At 39.1% G+C, this 20,662-nt stretch overlaps 1 protein-coding gene and 1 long non-coding RNA gene across 4 annotated transcripts in view; one reads left to right on the forward strand and one right to left on the reverse strand.

The window, feature by feature from the left end:
- LOC134676784 (protein prune homolog 2) overlaps window positions 1-13,403 on the reverse strand; it is a 29,716-nt gene extending 16,313 nt beyond the window's left edge. Inside the window, exons 1-3 of the mRNA XM_063535165.1 lie at window positions 13,289-13,403; window positions 3,143-3,818; window positions 2,155-2,244 (exon numbers count right to left, since the gene is read on the reverse strand). Of these exons, the coding sequence (XP_063391235.1) occupies window positions 2,155-2,244; window positions 3,143-3,818; window positions 13,289-13,293 (771 nt within the window). The 5' untranslated portion in view covers window positions 13,294-13,403. The remainder of the gene's footprint in view (window positions 1-2,154; window positions 2,245-3,142; window positions 3,819-13,288) is intronic.
- A 68-nt stretch (window positions 13,404-13,471) lies between these two features.
- On the forward strand, window positions 13,472-20,312 carry LOC134676961 (uncharacterized). Of its 3 annotated transcripts, none has more exons than XR_010099976.1 (4): window positions 13,472-13,951; window positions 14,437-15,276; window positions 16,927-17,115; window positions 19,965-20,312. It is a non-coding gene; the product is annotated as an uncharacterized LOC134676961 (long non-coding RNA). The 3 variants fall into 3 exon arrangements; XR_010099977.1 differs by having other exon boundaries at window positions 13,473-13,951; window positions 14,551-15,276; XR_010099975.1 differs by lacking the exon at window positions 14,437-15,276 and having other exon boundaries at window positions 13,478-13,951.
- Window positions 20,313-20,662: the final 350 nt, after the last annotated feature.

Consider the following 20,662-nt stretch of genomic DNA (forward strand, 5'->3'; position numbering starts at 1 on the left):
TGCGTCAGCCACAGCAAAGACAATATTAGAGTGTATAGAGGCGGATTGTCAAAGTAAATTATGTAGTCACAGTAAATTTACTGCCATGTTTCGACTGAGGATTAAAACTGTTAGAACGCCATTTGTCTTTGATCCTTATTCTTTCACTGATATGCGTTAATTGGTTAAATATATATATATTTATTATGATCCCTTCACACGATTGAAATTAACGCCATCTACTCGACACTAGGCCAAAGGTGTGGTGCCATCTTTTCGAGCGATGGCGCAAATGGCGTTCTAACAGTGTTAATTTTTTGTCGAAAGATGGCAGTAAATGTACTGTAGCTACAGTCGACTCTCGTTAATTCAAATCTGCGATAATTCGAACCTCTCTATAATTCGAAGTTATCATGAGTTCCCTAGAAAATCTCTTTATATTTCGAAATAATTCAATACATTTAAGCACTTGGTAATTCGAACAAAAAATCATCACTACGTAACAAAACGACGCGTTAATTCGAACTCATAGGCGTCAAACACTCGACAATTCAAAGTTATCAGACTGCAGAGGTAAGTGTAAGTACCCTACATTTTGAGACAAATTCAAGTTCATCGTTGCACGAGCATTTGTTATTGTAAAATCATTTCCGGCACTAGGTATTTCTGATAAAAAAATGTTATTGATCAGTCTCAGCAATGTGCTTTGAAGCAAACTAATATTACAGACTTCTTCCCAAAGACTAATAATTAATTCACATTATGTATGTGCATGTAAATATGTACCTCTAACCTTTGGATATTGTTATAAAATTAGCAGTTAATAAATCATAATTGATTATTACTCAATAATTCGAACTTTCATCTTTTTTCTCTCAAAAATGTCGAACTATTTGATATTTCAAACTCTCGATAATTCGTAATATTTTAAAAGTCCCTTGAGTTTCGAATTAACGAGAGTCGACTGTACATAATTCACCATGACAGTAACTCTCTATACACTCTATTCGCTTTGCTTATATCAATATGAGATCGGAGCCATTAACAATACTAAAAATATTATCCCGGACATCACGGTCAATTTTCTTTTCGTCAAATTATAGGTACAGATGTAGTGCATAATTGTTTTCCATCGTGTTTTCTCGGAAACGTTCGTACATATTCGTCACGCTACTTCACGAAGTTGTTACTAAACACATGATTCAGTCCTACGTAATGAGTATAAAATAACTAAAAATGTAGTGCTATTTCAGGGTAAAAAAAAACATATGATGCAGTGTTCCCTATGTCCAACTATATGCACTACAGAAGACCTCATAAGAGCTACCCCCCGCGGGGGTTAGGAGGCAAGATATTGGCAAAATATTATCTAGTTAGGATCCCTTCACACGATAAGGAGGGTAAATAAGTTTTTGGCAAAAATTTCATTTTTGGTACAAGCTTGTATCGCCGACTGTACTTTTTTTCCACAGGCAACTAATACTCATCGAGGCAATTCTAAGAACCCCAAACACAATTAGGTTTCGTTGTTTTATCACAGAGTTCCTATGGCCACCTGCGGTCTCTATCATCAGATCAGCTCGATGACACCATAATATTGCATTGTCACTCGACTTACGTATGTATGCAAAATTTCAGCTCAATCGGAAACCGGGAAGTGGATCAAATTTAACTTGCAAGATTTGATTACTTACAGACAGACAGACAGACAGACAGACAAACATACAACGGTCAGGTGAAACTAAATAAAAGCTTGTAAAAAAACCGGTTAGGGAAAAAAACCGGGGAAGTGCGAGTCGGACTCGCGCACGAAGGATTCCGTACCATAATGCAAAAAAAAAAACGGTCACCCATCCAAGTACTGACCACTCCCGACGTTGCTTAACTTTGGTCAAAAATCACGTTTGTTGTATGGGAGCCCCATTTAAATCTTTATTTTATTATGTTTTTACTATTTGTTGTTATAGCGGCAACAGAAATACATCATCTGTGAAAATTTCAACTGTCTAGCTATCACGGTTCGTGAGATACAGCCTGGTGACAGACGGACGGACGGACGGACGGACGGACAGCGAAGTCTTAGTAATAGGGTCCCGTTTTACCCTTTGGGTACGGAACCCTAAAAAACGACTCATATGTCCAAATGATTCCTACGTAATTTATGGTTGAACTTACATTTGGCGCTTTAATGGTGGTCTTCAACTCGATGGGCAGGTCGAAATTGGGTCTCGGCCTGTGGGCGGGGGACTCGCACCATTCAGCCACCTGGTAATACGCAATAATAACATAACAATCATTTTTATAATGTGTTTATATGTATTTTTTACTGTTTTTTATGTGCTTTTGTATTTTACTTTTGTACAACAACCTAACTTGAGACGAAAAATAAATAAAGGATATAACAATGATAATGGCCTGGCTGGACTCTTAAATTTAATACACGCGTCTTAAAAATGTAGTGCATAATTATTTTCCATCGTATTTTCAGGGAACCGTACAAAAGTACTGACACAGAATAAGTAATAGTATTATCATACAGAACGGCCACGCACCGCCCCGCCCCGACCCGCATTACCTCGCCCCGCGACTGTCCGCGACATGAATCTGGCGGACTTCTGGCGTCCTCTCAGTAAACCGATTTAACCACACATACACAATGACGCGTGTACAGACGTGCCGCGCACACATATAAACGCAAATGATTTTTGATGTATGGCGTGTCCGCCCTGTGGTACTGAGGTTGACTGAAATAGCATGACAAATACGAACATTTCCGAGAAAGTACGTTGGAAAACAATTATGTACTAGGTACGCCATGACAGATCCATATTTTATTTTAACAAAATAGGTAGTGGGATTTTTTTACTTATGTGGTAATTATTAAAAAAGAAATAAAAATTCCATCTGATTTCTTGGATATCGAATTCCATTATCCACCGCCAGGGTTCTCACAATGGGACAAAGGTTCACAGTTTAAAACAAAAAAAAATATTTATGGTCCATTTATGTGCAAAATCGGACAATGGATGTTTTTAAAAAAAGATTCCGTAGAATTGAGAACCTCCTCATTTTTAGAAGTCGGTTAAAAAGGCTAAATAAACCGTTTACAGATCTCAACCACTCGAGAACCTATGTTTAAAGTCAAAGATCATATTTCACTCACCCCCGAATGAAACTCTTCGACCTCTTGAATTTCCTCATTCCTCTTCGGCGTACTCTGCCCAGTGACCCTCAACACCTCCAACCTGTTCACTCCCTCCCCCTTACTCTCCACCCCCTTCCTCTGAATCTTCTTCTCAACCTTCGCAACGTCAGGCGGACTAGTTACATCTAAAGCGTTACTTAAAATATGGCTTTCGGCAGTAGTAAAATTATCATTAAAATATAAATTATTTTTACTGGTATTACGCTCGGGACTGTAAAAGCCGTTAGTTTCGTTCTTTTCATCTTCTATGCTTGATAAACTCAAGTCCTTCTCATCTGTTCTCTTTGGTATTAAGTCCGGATAGTTCTCATCGGGACTCACTAAGCCCATGAGAGGATGATCCGTTGTTGATGTAAGCGTTGAACTAAATTTTGGACTTAAACTTAAATTCTTCGGTCTATTTGAATTTTCTATTGAGATCTTTAAGTTATTCATACTATTAATTAAATTATCATTATCTTTTAAGTTTTTATTATCATTTTCTAAGTTGACTGGGTTTTGCAGGCGGAGAACGGGGTCTGCGGTCTCCGGGTCTTCATAGTCGGAGAGCGAGCTGGGTGTGTGCTGGGACTCGGAGCCGGTGTCCATCTTCTCATCTGAGGATTGGGAGTCTTCATGCAGATGAGTGCTGGTGCTAGAAAAATGTTTAATGTTTAGTTGGTCTGAAAGCCTATGCCAAGAGGCACATTGAAAATATTGAAATAAGAGACATTTTATGAATATTTCTAAGTGTAGATTTTACTTTTTATTTGTATAATTTTAAACTTTTTAATGATTATGTAAAATTTAACTCAGGTTTCGCTTTATAAAATAAATAAGTTAAATAACTCAGGGACATCATTCATAAACACACAAATAAATGCCCTAACTAGGATTCAAACCCGGAACCACTAACTGCATAGGCAGGATCACTACTGACTAGACTAGGTAATATTACGTACCTAAGTACAATGTTATACTTAATTACCAAATTTTACATGGACGAGTCTCTGATAATAAATTAATAATATACAGGGTGACTGATTATACACCCTGTATATTTTAAAACTGCCAATCATACAGAAATAAAAAAACTAATCTGGACAAAATTACTCTAAGGGTTCGGTTACACATACCGAGTAGAGTGGCGAGACATTAAAACGAAGTATGGAATTTTTACTCGGCCGAGCGGGCCGAGTAACAATTTCATACTTCGTTTTACTGTCTCGCCACTCTACTCGGCACTTGTAACCGAGCCCTTACACGTACCGAGTAGTGGCGAGACAGTAAAACGAAGTATGGAATGTTTACTCGGCCGAGTAACAATTTCATACTTCGTTTTACTGTCTCGCCACTCTACTCGGCACTTGTAACCGAGCCCTTACACGTACCGAGTAGTGGCGAGACAGTAAAACGAAGTATGGAATGTTTACTCGGCCGAGTAACAATTTCATACTTCGTTTTACTGTCTCGCCACTCTACTCGGCACTTGTAACCGAGCCCTTACACGTACCGAGTAGTGGCGAGACAGTAAAACGCAGTATGGAATGTTTACTCGGCCGAGTAACAATTTCATACTTCGTTTTACTGTCTCGCCACTCTACTCGGCACTTGTAACCGAGCCCTTACACGTACCGAGTAGTGGCGAGACAGTAAAACGAAGTATGGAATGTTTACTCGGCCGAGTAACAATTTCATACTTCGTTTTACTGTCTCGCCACTCTACTCGGCACTTGTAACCGAGCCCTTACACGTACCGAGTAGTGGCGAGACAGTAAAACGAAGTATGGAATGTTTACTCGGCCGAGTAACAATTTCATACTTCGTTTTACTGTCTCGCCACTCTACTCGGCACTTGTAACCGAGCCCTTACACGTACCGAGTAGTGGCGAGACAGTAAAACGAAGTATGGAATGTTTACTCGGCCGAGTAACAATTTCATACTTCGTTTTACTGTCTCGCCACTCTACTCGGCACTTGTAACCGAGCCCTTACACGTACCGAGTAGTGGCGAGACAGTAAAACGCAGTATGGAATGTTTACTCGGCCGAGTAACAATTTCATACTTCGTTTTACTGTCTCGCCACTCTACTCGGCACTTGTAACCGAGCCCTTACACGTACCGAGTAGTGGCGAGACAGTAAAACGAAGTATGGAATGTTTACTCGGCCGAGTAACAATTTCATACTTCGTTTTACTGTCTCGCCACTCTACTCGGCACTTGTAACCGAGCCCTTACACGTACCGAGTAGTGGCGAGACAGTAAAACGAAGTATGGAATGTTTACTCGGCCGAGTAACAATTTCATACTTCGTTTTACTGTCTCGCCACTCTACTCGGCACTTGTAACCGAGCCCTTACACGTACCGAGTAGTGGCGAGACAGTAAAACGAAGTATGGAATGTTTACTCGGCCGAGTAACAATTTCATACTTCGTTTTACTGTCTCGCCACTCTACGGGGTCGTGCACAAATCACGCGAGGTGCGATGGGGGGAGGGGGGGTCACGAAAAACTCACGATAGATCACGTTGGGGGAGGGGGGTATAAGGAAACCTCGCGTGTATTTTTCTACAGTAAACAAAACTAAGAAAAAAAACCAACCACATGAGTAAATACCTTTTCTCGGTTTCGTTAAACATAAATCTTCACTCTGCACTTTAAAATAGCGAATGTATTTAACGAAAATAGAAAAATAAACAATATTTTCTAAATACAACACTATTTATCTTGAAATTAGGTCGAATTAAAAAAAAAACAAAAAAATACACGTGAGGTTGCGTGGGGGGAGGTAGCCAAAAACCTCACCAAATATCACCGAGGGGGAGGGGGGGTCAAAAAGTAGCCAAAAATACCTCGCGTGATTTGTGCACAACCTCTACTTGGTACGTGCGATCCTGGCATTTTAAATACATGACATACATACATATAATCACGCCTATTTCCCGGAGGGGTAGGCAGAGACCACGGATTTCCACTTGCGATCTTTACGATCCTGACATACCTCTTTCGCTTCCTTAACACTCATAACATTCCTCATACACGCTCGCCGGTTTAGGGTGCTCTTGACCTGGCCTTTCTTCAGGATTTCCGCGATCTGATCAGAGAAAGTCCGCCGAGGTCTACCCCTTCCAACTCCCACTTCCACTTTTCCTTCATACACTCTTTTTGCATTTTAAATAGAAACACAAAATGTTACTAACGAGGAACCCTTTAACCGCCAGAGTCTGATATATAAGACATTACATAACCAGCTCATTTCGCCACAGTCTGATAAATAAGACAAAGATCTGATTTGGTTTTTACAGCACATTTATAACTCCCGTAACTATGCCAACCTTACTCTGCGTGGTACAGTTACTGTCGATGGCGACACGAGCTCGCTCGATCAAAAATTGCTGGCGGTTAAAAGGTTTAAAGAAGCTATGGTTATCTGATTTGACTGATTAATTTGTCTATATTTCTATTGTATAGTTGCTTTATATCGTTCTAATTCTTTCCAATTTTTAGTGTATTTTACCCATTCCTTTTTGTGTAATTATGTGTATGTTTATCCTATAAATTTTGTATGTATTTATATCCTTTATCTTTCTGGTACCTTGTTGTACATTTTGCTGCATTTGTCACCCTCTTTTCACTCTCTCCTCTCATCTACTCAAAGGTTAACTGGAAGAGATCCCTCAAAGGGATAAGTTCGCCTTTGTACTTCTTGCTAATTGTAAGTTATTTTTAATATGTCTTTTTGTACAATAAAGAGTTTACTACTACTACTAAAATGTTACTAACCTAAGTAGTTACTAAAATCAGTCACAAAGTATCTTGTTTTTAAAGTGAAATGGGTCTATTGTCCACGTTTCACACGCAATGTCTACTAATTGCCAGTAATCAGTGCCCAACACAATAATGTACCATCGGCCGCACTGTTAACTGTACATTTTTTTTTTAATTTATTTACAATAAAGGTACATGCTCATAAACAAAATTTACAATATCGCCAAACTGTAACCAGTTTGTTGGCGAATGAAAATCATGCACCTAAACAAAACAATTAGTAACTTAAACAATAGGTAATCCTTATTATAATATAAAAAACTAACATGCATAGATGCCTAACAAGTCTTCACATTGTCTCAAAGTTTAATTTTCTAAAAGGTATGTTTTTAATCTCTTTTTAAGGATCGGCTTACTTAACCTAGGTTTACCTCTTAACCACCCTATTTCGTTAAACAGCCTAGGCACTAAATATTTATTTAACCTTTTCCCATAATAATTAACCGCCGCAGGCTGTATTAACTTCCCTTCATCGGTGGACCTTATGCCTTTTGTAATAAGGTCCACAGATGTACAGTTAGGACTGTTGCTGTTTGTACATACAATTCATGCAAATGAGACACAAAATAAGGAAAGGGGAAAGTGGGACCATTGTGTTACATTCACAAAATTATCTGTGGCGACAGTGGACAGTCTTAACCTCGTACCCGCGTACTTGTACAGTCAAGGAATTTAAATTCCGACCCATTTCGTACTTTGTCACAGTGACAACCGTATGAGGTCTCTAGCGGCTTTCATATTGATTGTCACTGTGACAAAGTACGAAATGGGTCGGAATTTAAATTCCTTGACTGTACAAGTACAAAATAAATTCGAGTTATGAACTCTTAAAGAAGTAAAAGAAAGTTCCAAACTCAATGGCGCATAAATTGGCTTGGGTCTTACGGGAATAAATAAGTAGGCATTTTACCTTTTTTTTTTACATGGGGAATGCGTCTACGCATACCGCCGGGCCTGGGAGAAACCCGGACGATTATGTGGGACTCAGGGCTGTAAAGAGGCCCCACTACCCACTAAACCCCATGGTGTCCTCTCGCCGCTATGGTTGCGGGGTTACGGGGAAGCTCGCGCAATGCGTCCGCGACCCCGCAGCGGCTATCCTGACTAGGATCCATACCCCTATTATTATTTTTTGTGATCTTCTCTGTGGAAGCGCTTCCGGAACACGAGGTTGCGCATACCATCTCGGGAGCCACCGTCATGGGCGGGTCGCCCCCATGTCCGCCGCCCGCTGGCTCTCATCAGGGCGGCAGGTTCCGCTCGTGAGCGGCACGTCTGCGGCCTGTGCGGCGCCGGCGCATTGGGTCAGCCTCGGCCCGGACTTCCCGTTCGCGCTCGGCCGCCTCCTTGTCTCCCATGACGTGCTCGCAGAACGTGAGCACAGTCTCCCACGCACTTTCGCTGCCCAGCATGGCCTGAACTACGGCTGGCAGCGAAAGGTCTTGCCCTACCTGGGCGACCAACTCCTCCCGTTCCTCGCCAAAAACTGGGCACTCAACCAGTGTGTGTTGGGCCGAGTCTACGTCGGCTCCGCATTGGTGACACTCCGGTGTCGGTTCCCTCTGGGCAACCTTGTGCAGGTAGCTGCCGAAGCAGCTATGCCCCGACAGTACCTGCGTTAGTCTGAAAGTAAGGACACCGGAGCGTCTTTCAACCCAGTCCCGAAGGACAGGGCGCACCGCCTCTACAGTGCGGGTGCCAGCCCTCGGGCGTTCGAGCCGCTGCACCCATATCTCCGTCGCGTCTTTTAGCAGCTCGGTGCGCCGCTTCGCCACCTCCTGAGGTGCTTTCGGGTCACCCCGGTCTCGCGCCTCTCCGCGCCACTGGTACAGGTCCAGGTCCCAGGGCAGAGAACCGGCCAGCACGCACGCGGCTGCCGCACTCACTGTCCGGTATCCTCTGATTACCCTCAGCGCCATTACCCTCTGCGGTCGTCGCAGTTGGGCAATGTTGTGGCTGTTGAGGGAGTCCGCCCATACTGGGGCACCGTAAAGTGCCATTGAGCGCAACACACCCGTGTATAAGCGGCGGCATGAGGCCTTGGGCCCTCCCAGGTTGGGCAGTATACGCCCAAAGGCCGCCGCTGCGCGCAGTAATTTGGGTGCTAAGCGCTCAAAGTGAGCCTTAAAGTTCCACTTGCTGTGAAGCAAGACGCCGAGGTAGAGTAACGTCGGCCTGACAGCAATTGGAACGCCTCCAACAATAATTTCTGCGCCGCCTGGAGGCGCTCTTCGCGGGCCGAAGAAACAAATGGCCTCGCAATTCGTTAGCGCCACTTCTAGCCCCAGACGCCGGATTCGGGCCACACAGTGGGCGACTCCCGCCGTCGCAAGCATAGCTGCGTCGCGGTATCTGGGTCCTCTGGCCGTCACGAGCGTGTCGTCGGCGTAACACGTGACATCAACTCCACTCAAGTTTTAGTAGGCATTTTACCTTATGTTAACCTCTAGCCGCCCATACGTCAAACCTTGCCAAGCAAAATGAAATTTTATTTTTTCGATACAAAGTTCAAATTAGAATGGAACAGAGACCTTTTTATAGGTCTCTGGGCGACTAGAGGTTAAAATATTTGGAAAACTAAGCTACCTATCAGTGTTGGCATCAATCTGAACTAAATCAATCCGGATTGATCAATCGAATTGACGCGTCAATCCGAATTGATCAATCCGGATTGATCAATTCGAATTGATTCAATTCAGATTGACGCGTCAATCCGATTGAATCAATCGGAATTAACGCATCAATCCTCAATTCGGATTAAATCAATTCTCAATCTAGATTAACCATAGTCCCTAAGATTACTTTTCAAAGGTGTCCTTTTTTGGGACTTACTTACTGGACTTAAAGTCGATATCTGAGGTTCCCAGAGGTTCGAAAACGTGTTCCTGATGTCAGTATTGACTGATGTCCCTTTTTGGGACATTTTTCGAAATTGGCCGATTACGTTCATATTCGTAATCGATGTCGACCATAGCTCCCGAAAGATGTCCCTTCCATTTCGGGACATTTTTTTAAATTATTCGTTGGTACTTTAAAACGATATCTGAGATTTCCAAAGGTTCACATGGTAGGTAACATGTTTCCGACGGCAATACAGACGTAGTTTCCTTTTTTTTTTTGGACATTTATGGGACATTTCTTAAAATTAACCGATTGCGTTCAAAATCGATATCTGAGGTGCCCAAAGGTTTCGAAACATGTTTCTGACGGCAATACCGAGAAATGACTTTTTACCTACGCTAAGGTTCCGAATCATGTTTCCGACGGTAATATTCCGAGATACCCTGTTTTGGGACATTTCTTGAAACCAACCGATTGCGTTCAAAATTTATATCTGAGGAGCCCAAAGGTTGCCCAAAAGAATGATTTCTTTTTATTGCCTTGCGAGTATTACAGTAAGTATCGGGATATCCCCCGGTATTCACTGTAATACTGGCAAGGCTTTATACATTGAACTTTACTTGTTATTATGGATATTATTTATTCATTTATCTCACAATAACAATCATAAAAACATAACAAGCATCAAATGAAATCGAAGGGAGCCCGAAATATGATATTTTTTTATTGATTTAGACATAATTATAATATCGTATAAAAGTTATCTTACAGATGTATTCTCATAATTATTTTTTATCCATTAATCTTGCACACTAAAATAACAAAGTGAAATTGTTAAACCCACATAACATTGTTCTAGAATAAAAAAATGTACCTATAGATATTCAATGTTAACCTTTACGACAAATAATAGTTGGTAAATGTTACTTACCGTAAGAACAACCGCGATGTCCAATCCTCAAAGTCACGCCAAGTTAATCGTATGAAACAGTCCAGAAGTAAATCCAAAAGTCCGTATAGCAAGCCAACGCCAAAAGAAAATCCACAGTCCAATTTAAAACAAACACACAAAGTCACACACCAACAAACAACAAGGGTTGAAGACCGAATGTCTTATCTCTACTGGACTCAAACTGGACACCACTAGAACAATAAAAGGATTAGAATCATGCTGTCTCTTTCGCACTCGTACGTTTTTAGAACGCATCTTGTTATCAGCAGGGTGGCGTAATGCACGTAGTAAAGTAAGTACACGGCTAAAGTGTAGAACCTAAATATTGCCGTTGAAACCATGTTTTGCACCTCAGATATCGATTTTGAATGCAAGCAGTCACTTTCAAAGAATGTCACTAAAATGTCCCAAAACAGGACACCTTTCAATATTGCAGTTGAAAAGATGTTTAGAAACCTCTGGATACCTCAGATATCGATTTTAAACGCAATCGGGTAATTTCTAGAAATGTCCCAAAAAAGGGCATCTCTCAATATTTCCCTCGGAAACAAGTTTCGACACCTTTGGGCACCTCAGATATCGATTTTGAACGCTATTGGTTAATTTCAAGGAAAGTCCCGAAAATGTTCCAAAAAGGACATCCTTCATATTGCCGTCGGAAACATGTTTCGGAACCTTTGGTAAACTCAGACACCGCTTTTGAACGTATTTGGCTAGTTTCGAAAAATGGCCTAAATAAAAAGGACATTAGGTAGGTACATACTAAGTAATCGTCAATCCGAATTGACGATTGAGGATTGAGGATTGACCGATCAATTCGAATTAACGATTAGTAATCGTCAATCCTCAATCAGTAGATTTAGAATTAGTTTCGTCAATCGTCAATTCGGATTGATCGGTCAATCCTCAATCGTCAATTCGAATTGATTTTTTGCCAACACTGCTACCTATGTTTATTTACAATATATTTTTACTATATACCATATACAGGGTATATATCATTTATAATATACAGGGTGGCTAAAAAATAACTGCGTTCCAGTTGACAGGGAGGTTTTGGGATTATACTGAGCAACTTTTACTATGGGACCAACCCCAAAATCGAGAAAAAAAATTTATAGTCACATAGAAAATGGACCACCGAAATGTATGAAACAATCAAATTTTTTTTTTATTTTATTTATTAGGAAAACTTACAGCTTGAGTAACAAGTTATTAGGTAATAACATAGAAACAGTAAGCCAATTACAAGCTTCCCTGGCAATGGGAATGCAGTTATTTTTTAGCCACCATGTATACAAATGATTTGCCTATTGTATGAGACAGCAGATTTTTTTTGAGTTTTCGAGGTTGGGTTGGCCCTATTCCTAGTAAAGGTTGTACAGACTAAAAAGTAATATTGGTCACGAATTTATAACATATTTTTAGGGTTCCGTACCCAAAGGGTAATAATGGGGCCCTATAACTATAGTTCGTTTTTTTTAGCATTAGAAATAAGGTAAACAATCTTGATGTGTCTTTTAATTCAAAAACACATTTTTAAAATAAGTTACGGCAAATATGTAACAATTATGAATCTAATACAATCATTTATATTCTTCTACTTTCATAAGTAATTGTTACTGATTTTTAAAAAGCGTTTTTCAATTAAAAGACGTGTCAAGATCGCTTACCTTCTCTCAAGTTTTTTCTACTGCTAAAAAAAACAAACTATAAGACTCCGCTGTCTGTCTGTCTGTCACCAGGCTGTATCTCATGAATACCGTGATAGCTAGACAGTTGAAATTTTCACAGATGATATATTTCTGTTGCTGCTATAACAATAAATACTAAAAAGTATGGAACCCTCGGTGGGCGAGTCCGTGTCACACTTGTCCAGTTTTTCACAGGTGGCAGTATAGATGGGAGCTGAGAAAGGGGCGGCTAGTAGCCTAAACGGGGCGGCGCCTTAGGCTACAGGGCCTGGGAGCCTAAGGCGACCAACACTGCAAATCCGCCGCCGCATATATAATATTGTATTCTTTTTCTTTAATCTTTAAGTTAGCAGTGGTTTGGTATTTATACTGTTATGCTGTTCAACTTGTTTTGAAAAAAAAAAATCTGATGATGGTCAAACCTTTGATATTTTATAGTTTTTGCTTCAATTATTTTTGTATAAACCTAATTATTCTAACAAATACAAAGAGGAGTTTACCAAATTAAACAGCAGAAGCAACGTGGACAGTAAAATATAATACTGATTTTTTTACTGAAAAATTTGTTGTATTCAAAAGTTGAGGGTACATTAAGAAACAAGTAAAAGGGGGTACATATTTAACAATTAAAATAAAACGTCTTAAAATCATGTATAACGACGTATCAGTAAGATTATTTCAAGAGAACAATATCAATATAGACACAGGAAATTAACGAAATCAATCAGATTTTTAATACACTCTAGTCCCTAAGATTACAAATCGTTCTTTATTACTAAAATACAAGTAATATATTGGTAAATGCTTACCTCATCTGCGTTATGAGATTAAATTGAACCACTTCACACAAATATATTATTTACACGGACAAAGAAATAAGAATAAATAAAATAATCTCCGATATCAAATTGAATTGATTCAGTAGGGAGCCACTAATGTACGACCAAATAATGCTCAACCCAAGAATGTACAGCCCAATAATAGGCGTCCATGGTGGACGCGTATTATTGGGCTGTACATTCCTGGGTTGAGCATTCTCGGGCCGCGCAATATTGGTCCGGGGCGATAATACGAAGCCACTCTTTTCACAGGGCAATAATGTACGACCCCATAATTCGCGTCCAATAATTTGAGTCCCTTGGCTTTCAATTATTGGGCTGCGCATTATTGGTACAGGTCGAGAAAGCCCGACCCAATAATGTACGACCCAATAATAGGAAGCCAAAAACCAGAGAGATTCTTTTTTTTAAGGGAGCTGTCAAAATTAGTAGGGACGTTCTGACATTAGCTCTTGACAATTTAAAAATAATCGGTTTTTTCTAGTGCCATCTTTCAGTGACATTGACAGTATTGTATTGACACTTGTTGGTTTACAAATACAATAAAATGAATTCTAATAAAAGAAACAGTAGACTCAGTAGAGGTACGAGGTACTGAAAAAATATTAATTAATGGAGAAGCCGAAGTTGGAGGTAAGTGCCGCAATTCAACAACTTAAGCTAAAAAAATCTTCGTGTCCGCATGGTATTCCCTCGTGCGTATGGACTGTACAGCATGGTGCTGGCGGAGCCGCTATGGCACATATTTAACCTCTGTCTCGAGCTAGAAGTATTCCCAGAAATTTGGAAAATTACTTGAGTGATGACCAGTATTGAAAGGTGGATCAGGAGATAAGGCAAGAGGGTTTCGACTTTCGACCGACACAAAGTTTGTACCCCACACTTAATTTTTTTAGACTGCATGAGAGACAGACAGCAGTAAGTATGTAGATTATGAAGGGCACAGATTGAAACTAATTTTATTACTTCTTTGTTTTGTGCATATGCCCAATGGTGGGCAAACACACGCTGAAAGAAGAAGAAGAAGATATGAAATTATTAAATAAGATTTTCATGTTATTGTTAACACATTTATAATTATTATAATGGAATAATTAACAAGCTATGGTGATAAATAGAACCTTCACGTCGCAATTATAGTGCTGTATCATTATCTAAAGTGTTACATTAACATAAGAAGAAATATATTGACGACAAAAAACATGGAAACTGTCAACGATGTAACGTTCCAGATTTAAAAATTACACCGTTTTTGCCTGTATTTCACCGAAGATTTTACAGATGAGTATTGTTTTCATAATTTATAAGCCTAGTTTTTAGTTTATTTGTCCACGATTTCTAATTGTCATACTTTTTTTTTGCTACCTTCATACGATTTGAGGAGAACTTTGTTTAAAACATAACAGGATTTTAACATACCTAAATATCTTAATTCATTCTTAAATCACCTCAAGAACCATTAAATCATACCCTGCGGTAAGCAGTTAACTTATAAAACAGCAAATTATAAAGTTTATTGTATAAAATCTAAGAAGCTTATCAATTACAAATCAAGTCATTTGTAGTTTACATTTTTTTTTTTAAATCACTATATTCTGTTAGAAGCATTGAATTTCATTCATCTATTTTGCTCAGATATCATACACTACCAATATGTTTACAGCTCAAACTACTAAGATGACTACACGCAGGGATGTCCTGGTTGCTAAAATGCAGCAATTACAGAAAGAACTGAAAACAGCCGATGAATTGAACAAGAGACTCCTTCAAGAACAGGAAGAGAGTGCAGAGCAATTTGAGCAAGTTGTTAGAATAAACACAACCCTCAAGTCTCAGCTCGCTAACCAGGATGTTGAGTTCGAAGACATGCAGGGGCAGCGGGATGAACTTCAAGCTGCCGTTGATCAGTTCAAGAATTGTCAGGAGATACAAGGTGGAGGTTTCTGCAAAACATATTGGTGAGTCCATTAAGACAGCTGTTTATCAGAAAAACTGAGACTGGGTCACTGATCAATGGGTCAAACACCATCAAAAACTACTACTTAAGAGCAAAAAAATTGTGTTTATGGGGTGGCCCCAGCTCCTCCATGACACCTAGCAGTTCAGGTCGCTAACTGCCTCCTTCAATGTGCACGGAGTCCCTAGGTATTGGTTCCTGTATTCTTCTACCTTCTACCTACAGTGTAGGAGAATATGCTTTACTGTTTCTTCTTCTTCCATGCACACTCTGCACATGGGGCTGTCTGTTTTACCCATATTATGTAGGTGTTTGATTAGTGCAGCGGTCGGCAACAAGCGGCCCGCGAACCTGTCACTTGCACCCCGCGTGCCTCCTAGGCTATTTTGTATGTAATATTGACAAACAACAATGTCTGATAAAGTCATAAATATTAACAAAGTGCGGCCCGCATCAACTTCGGTAACTACTATTTGGTCCTTGGCTGCTAAAAGGTTGCCGACCGCTGGATTAGTCTGTTATGACCTGTGATTAATCCTACTATTTTGCGTAGTTGGTGTGAAATGAAATGAAATGAATGAAATGAAATGAAATGAAAAATTTATTGATAACAATTTGTTACATGTCTTTTTTTCCATATAAGTACTAGTATTGGTCTAGTATTCTATGTGCATATACCTGTAAACATAATCCAAATTATATAAATAAAATTAATCGTTAAAATTTGCAATATATCGAAATTATTATTAACAATGAGAATGTAATTTATATCGGTACTATACAATTAAATTACTAGTGGAATATTAAAAAACTCACTGTAATCGTAAAACGTGTCTGGGTGTTTTTAGTAATATTTTGGTGTAAGCTTGTAGTTTTGTTCTTTGGTCTGCCTACAGGTGTTCATTTTAGTCCAGTACTTATTGTGACACTCTTGGCAGCAGTCCGTCACAAATGAACTACGAGCGGTCGGGTTGAGCTGGAGCGAGGCCAGAGTGGTCGCTGAAGATAGGAAGGCGTGGCGCGAGCTTGTGAAGGCCCTTTGCACCTCTGGGGTGCCTTAGGACAACAACAACTTATTGTGAAGCTGGTTTCTGAACCTTTCCTGGCCAGTTCATCCGCTGCATCGTTGCCTCTTGATCCACTATGCCCCTTTATCCATTATACTGTTACTTTGTTGCCTTCTTTGCTCACTTCAGTGAGGCCTCGATGTCATTCAAGTATGAGTTCCGATGTAAGTTTGTAGCTAAGTGCTTGCAGTACTGATTTACTGTCTGACAGTATTAGTATATTTTCTTGTTTTACTTCTCGTCTTTTTATCGCTTTGCAAGCTTCCATTATTCCTACACATTCAGCTTGGAATCCCGTATTGTGTTCCCAGTGTAACCCAGGGGTTTTGAGATGTATATGTTCAGGTCCTCCGAGAAGACACCACATCCGGTCCCTTCATTTGTTTTTGAGCCATCTGTGGATATTCTTAAATTTGTTTGGTATAGTCCTTGTACAAAAAGAAACATAAAACATGAAAGAACACACATCATTAGTACAAAGGCGAACTTATCATGTAATTCATGTATGCGGCACCGCGATATAATACATTCGGTAAAGACACACTGAAAGAAAACGAACTTAAAGATGTTCTTCTGTTCTGCAGGAAAACAAGAAGATTCGAGGAGAATGGTGTGGCACTTAATGCCGCCGGGACAGTAACCTAGCTGCAGCTCCAACTCTAGGGAATTGGGCTGAATGAACGCAACACGTGATCGACAGCCCACCTGCTTCCTGCCGAGCGTCCCTACACTACATCTACATGGATTCGCTTATTCTGCTCTACAAAACTTCTGTAAGTAGAGAATGCACAAGTGCAAGAGTTGAAGGATTGAAAGAGCTTGTCGTCTTACCTGACAGTCTTCCACACATTTACCTTAATTAATTTAAATGATTTTAATAATTATAGTCCTTTTTAGGGTTCCGTACCTCAAAAGGAAAAAACGGAACCCTTATAGGATCACTCGTGCGTCTGTCTGTCAGTCTGTCTGTCTGTCTGTCTGTCTGTCCGTCTGTCACAGCCGATTTTCTCCGGAACTACTGGACCAATCAAGTTGAAATTTGGTACACATATGTAAGTTTGTGACCCAAATATGGACATGTAACGTAAACAAATTAATTTTAAACATGGGGGCCACTTTTGGGGGGTAAATGAAAAAATTAAAAAAAAAAATTTCAAATTATATCATGTTACATATCAAATTAAAGAGCTTATTGTAAGGATCTCAAATATATTTTTTTTATAATTTTCGAATAAACAGTTTAGAAGTTATTCAAGAAAATAGGCAAAAAATGACCATTCCCCCCCCCTTTATCTCCGAAACTACTAAGTCTAAAATTTTGAAAAAAATACATAAAATAGGTCTATACCTATAGATGACAGGAAAACCTATTATAAATGTACAGTCAAGCGTGAGTCGGACTTAATTACAGTTTTAGATCCGACCCCTACGGATTTTTTAAAGAGATTTCAATCACATATTTAATTACACAAACGGGTCTACCGCGATATAATTTCATTGTTTTTACCTTTAATTCCGACGTTTCAGCTGAGTTGCACTAGCTGTGGTCACGGAAAGACTGACGTCCCAACAAACCCACAAACGCCAACCAAACGCGCGTCCAAACGCGGTAGACCCGTTTGTGTAATTAAATATATGTACAAAACGCGAGAGTTTAAAGTGTTAGATTTCACTCACGTTTCACATAAAAAATACATTGTTAACAGTGCCGGATTAACCAATAAGCAAAACAAGCACGTGCTTAGGGCACCACGTTCAGGGGGAGCACCAAAATGCCAGGATTCGGGCCTGGTTCGGCCTAAAAGTAAAATTGCGTTTTTTATATCGAAACATTTTCGCGCTCGCTTCGCTCGCCTTTTCAATAACTTTCTAAGGTATGACAAAGGTGACATTCGGGTGACGACTGCAGCAACATTACTCTGTTGCAAAGTACTGTCAACTTAGTTAAGTTAAATATAGACCTGTTTAAAACAGCCAACGAAGTATTCCTAAGAAATACTAGGAACACTAACAGGCTGGTCATAAATAAAATGCAAAGAACTGCCACTTTTAAGAAAAATTGTTATGCTATGTGTGTCAATATATTTAATAAGTTACCCAACAACATAAGAGAATTGCCCAATAGTAAATTTAAAAGAGCACTTTTTCAATGGCTGCTGTCTTCGACATTTTATTCTATTAATGAATACCTTGTAAATCAACAATCTAGTTTTTAAATTATGTTAATTGAAGTGGTTTTGTTTGAGATAGATACATGATATATTATTATTTCATAATTGACAGTGTATTTTTATTTCTATTGTTGTTGATAATTAATTTGTATTAAACTAGTTTAAGTAGGTTAAGTTAGGTATATATTACACTAAAATTTGCATGCTGCATAGTCAGTTAAGAAAGATGGGACTTAAAAATGTATAATTTTACAGAAACAACTTGTATATAACCTTTTTTATCGCAAATAAAATGATAAAAAATGATTAAAACTTCCGTGATAAAATGATGTGACTGATTTCCATACTAAAAGTAAAAATGTACAACTGTCTATCATATTGCGTTTTTATATCGAAAAATTTTCGCGCTCGCTTCGCTCGCGTTTCAATCACTTTCTTAGATATGATAAAGGTGACATTCGGGTGGCGACTGCAGCAGTATTAGGTAATCTGTTGCAACATTACTGCAACGGCACTGTCAATTTTCGTGATAAAATGATGTGACTGATTTCCATTCTCAGCTGTAATGCGGCATTGAACTTCTCTCAATTTACCAAAAAAAATCAATGTAATCTTGATGACCCTAGGGAGAGGGGGCACCATGGTCTAGAAATGCTTAAAGCATCAAAATATCTTAATCCGGCACTGATTTTTAAAAATTGTGTAATATACGGAACCCTTGGAACGCGAGCCCGACTCGCACTTGGCCGGTTTTTTTTTCAGATTACCTCAATTACAGTATACTACAATACAATTCAAATACTCTTTATTGCACACCTCATTACAGAAAACAATACAAATAATACAGGAAGAAGAGATTAAACAACAGGCGGTCTTATCGCTAAAAAGCGATCTCTTCCACACAACCTTACTACTTTTGAGGTTAGAACAACCCACGAAAACATTTAATGTAAAGTGTTGCCAAGACTAGTTGCATAAAGCTTTTACACTAAAAAAGTTATCAGATCCCGTAGTAGGTACCAAGACTTTTACTCTGTCATTCCTAACTTTATAAGCTCTAACAGTATAAAGCCAACATCTTGGTCAAACAGTACGGCTTGGCCGTTTCGTTGGTGTCATACTCATATGGACAATCCCGTAATGACACTTTCAGAATTTGAAAGACCTTTGTTGCTACTTTGTACAACAAGTCCACTGAGGGAGTGTTTGTAAAAACGACATATCAGTTTATATAAACTACGATAATACAAGGTCATATAAGCAGGCATAATTTTAAAACATTTAACATTTAGGTTTTCAGAAAAGTTACGTACCTATTTCTAGCGACATCTATGTATGTAGGGCCTATATAAAATAAGCCAGGAAAGTTATGAAAGTGAATTAAAGTTCATGTTGCACTGATAAAATCATTTTAAACAAATATTCTAAATATAATTATTCTCAAATTTCAGGAGCTGATACAAGCAGCCAGAATGAGTCTCTGCTGAGTCGCCGGCGCCGGACGTGCGTCGCGCGCCTCGGGCGACTGACGTCTTCGTGTGAGTCGCCAATTGCAGGGGAAGATACGAATAGTTAGGTATAAAAGCTACTTTAGTCAACCTCGCCTCAGTACTGTTTGTATTGACTGAAATACAAGTAGCATATATGAGACGTTCGGACGTATCCGTGAAAATACGAAGGTAAAGGAAATTGCACTACATTTTTAGAACCTATTCACCTGTCAGTAAAATATTGAAAAGGAAAGTTCATGAGTTTTATTATTTTCTTTCCTCCAACAGCTTCACATGGAGCAAATGTAAACCTTTTATGTTAATATAGTCTGGCTACTGAAATTTTACCTACATTTTTGGCGGGAAATTCATAAAATCTTGGGCTGGTCACACTTTGTGTACTAGGAATTATAGTTTTGATACTAGATAGTATTTTTGATATTCTGTGTACAAGTAAGGTACCTAAGGAAATAAGTTAAATAAACGTTTACGTGCACTCTAAGTCAGCTCACATAATTTCTACCATTATTTAAAGTGCAGTCAACGACAAACACATATGTTTACGTTCCAATATTTAGATTTTATAGATATTTTTCAGGACTTTTAGTTTATCCGTTTCTTTATACATTTGTCCTATTTATGGGATTCAGGCATTAATA

The sequence above is a fragment of the Cydia fagiglandana genome, chromosome 25 (genome assembly GCF_963556715.1).
Source record: "Cydia fagiglandana chromosome 25, ilCydFagi1.1, whole genome shotgun sequence".
NCBI classification, from domain to species: Eukaryota; Metazoa; Arthropoda; class Insecta; order Lepidoptera; family Tortricidae; genus Cydia; species Cydia fagiglandana.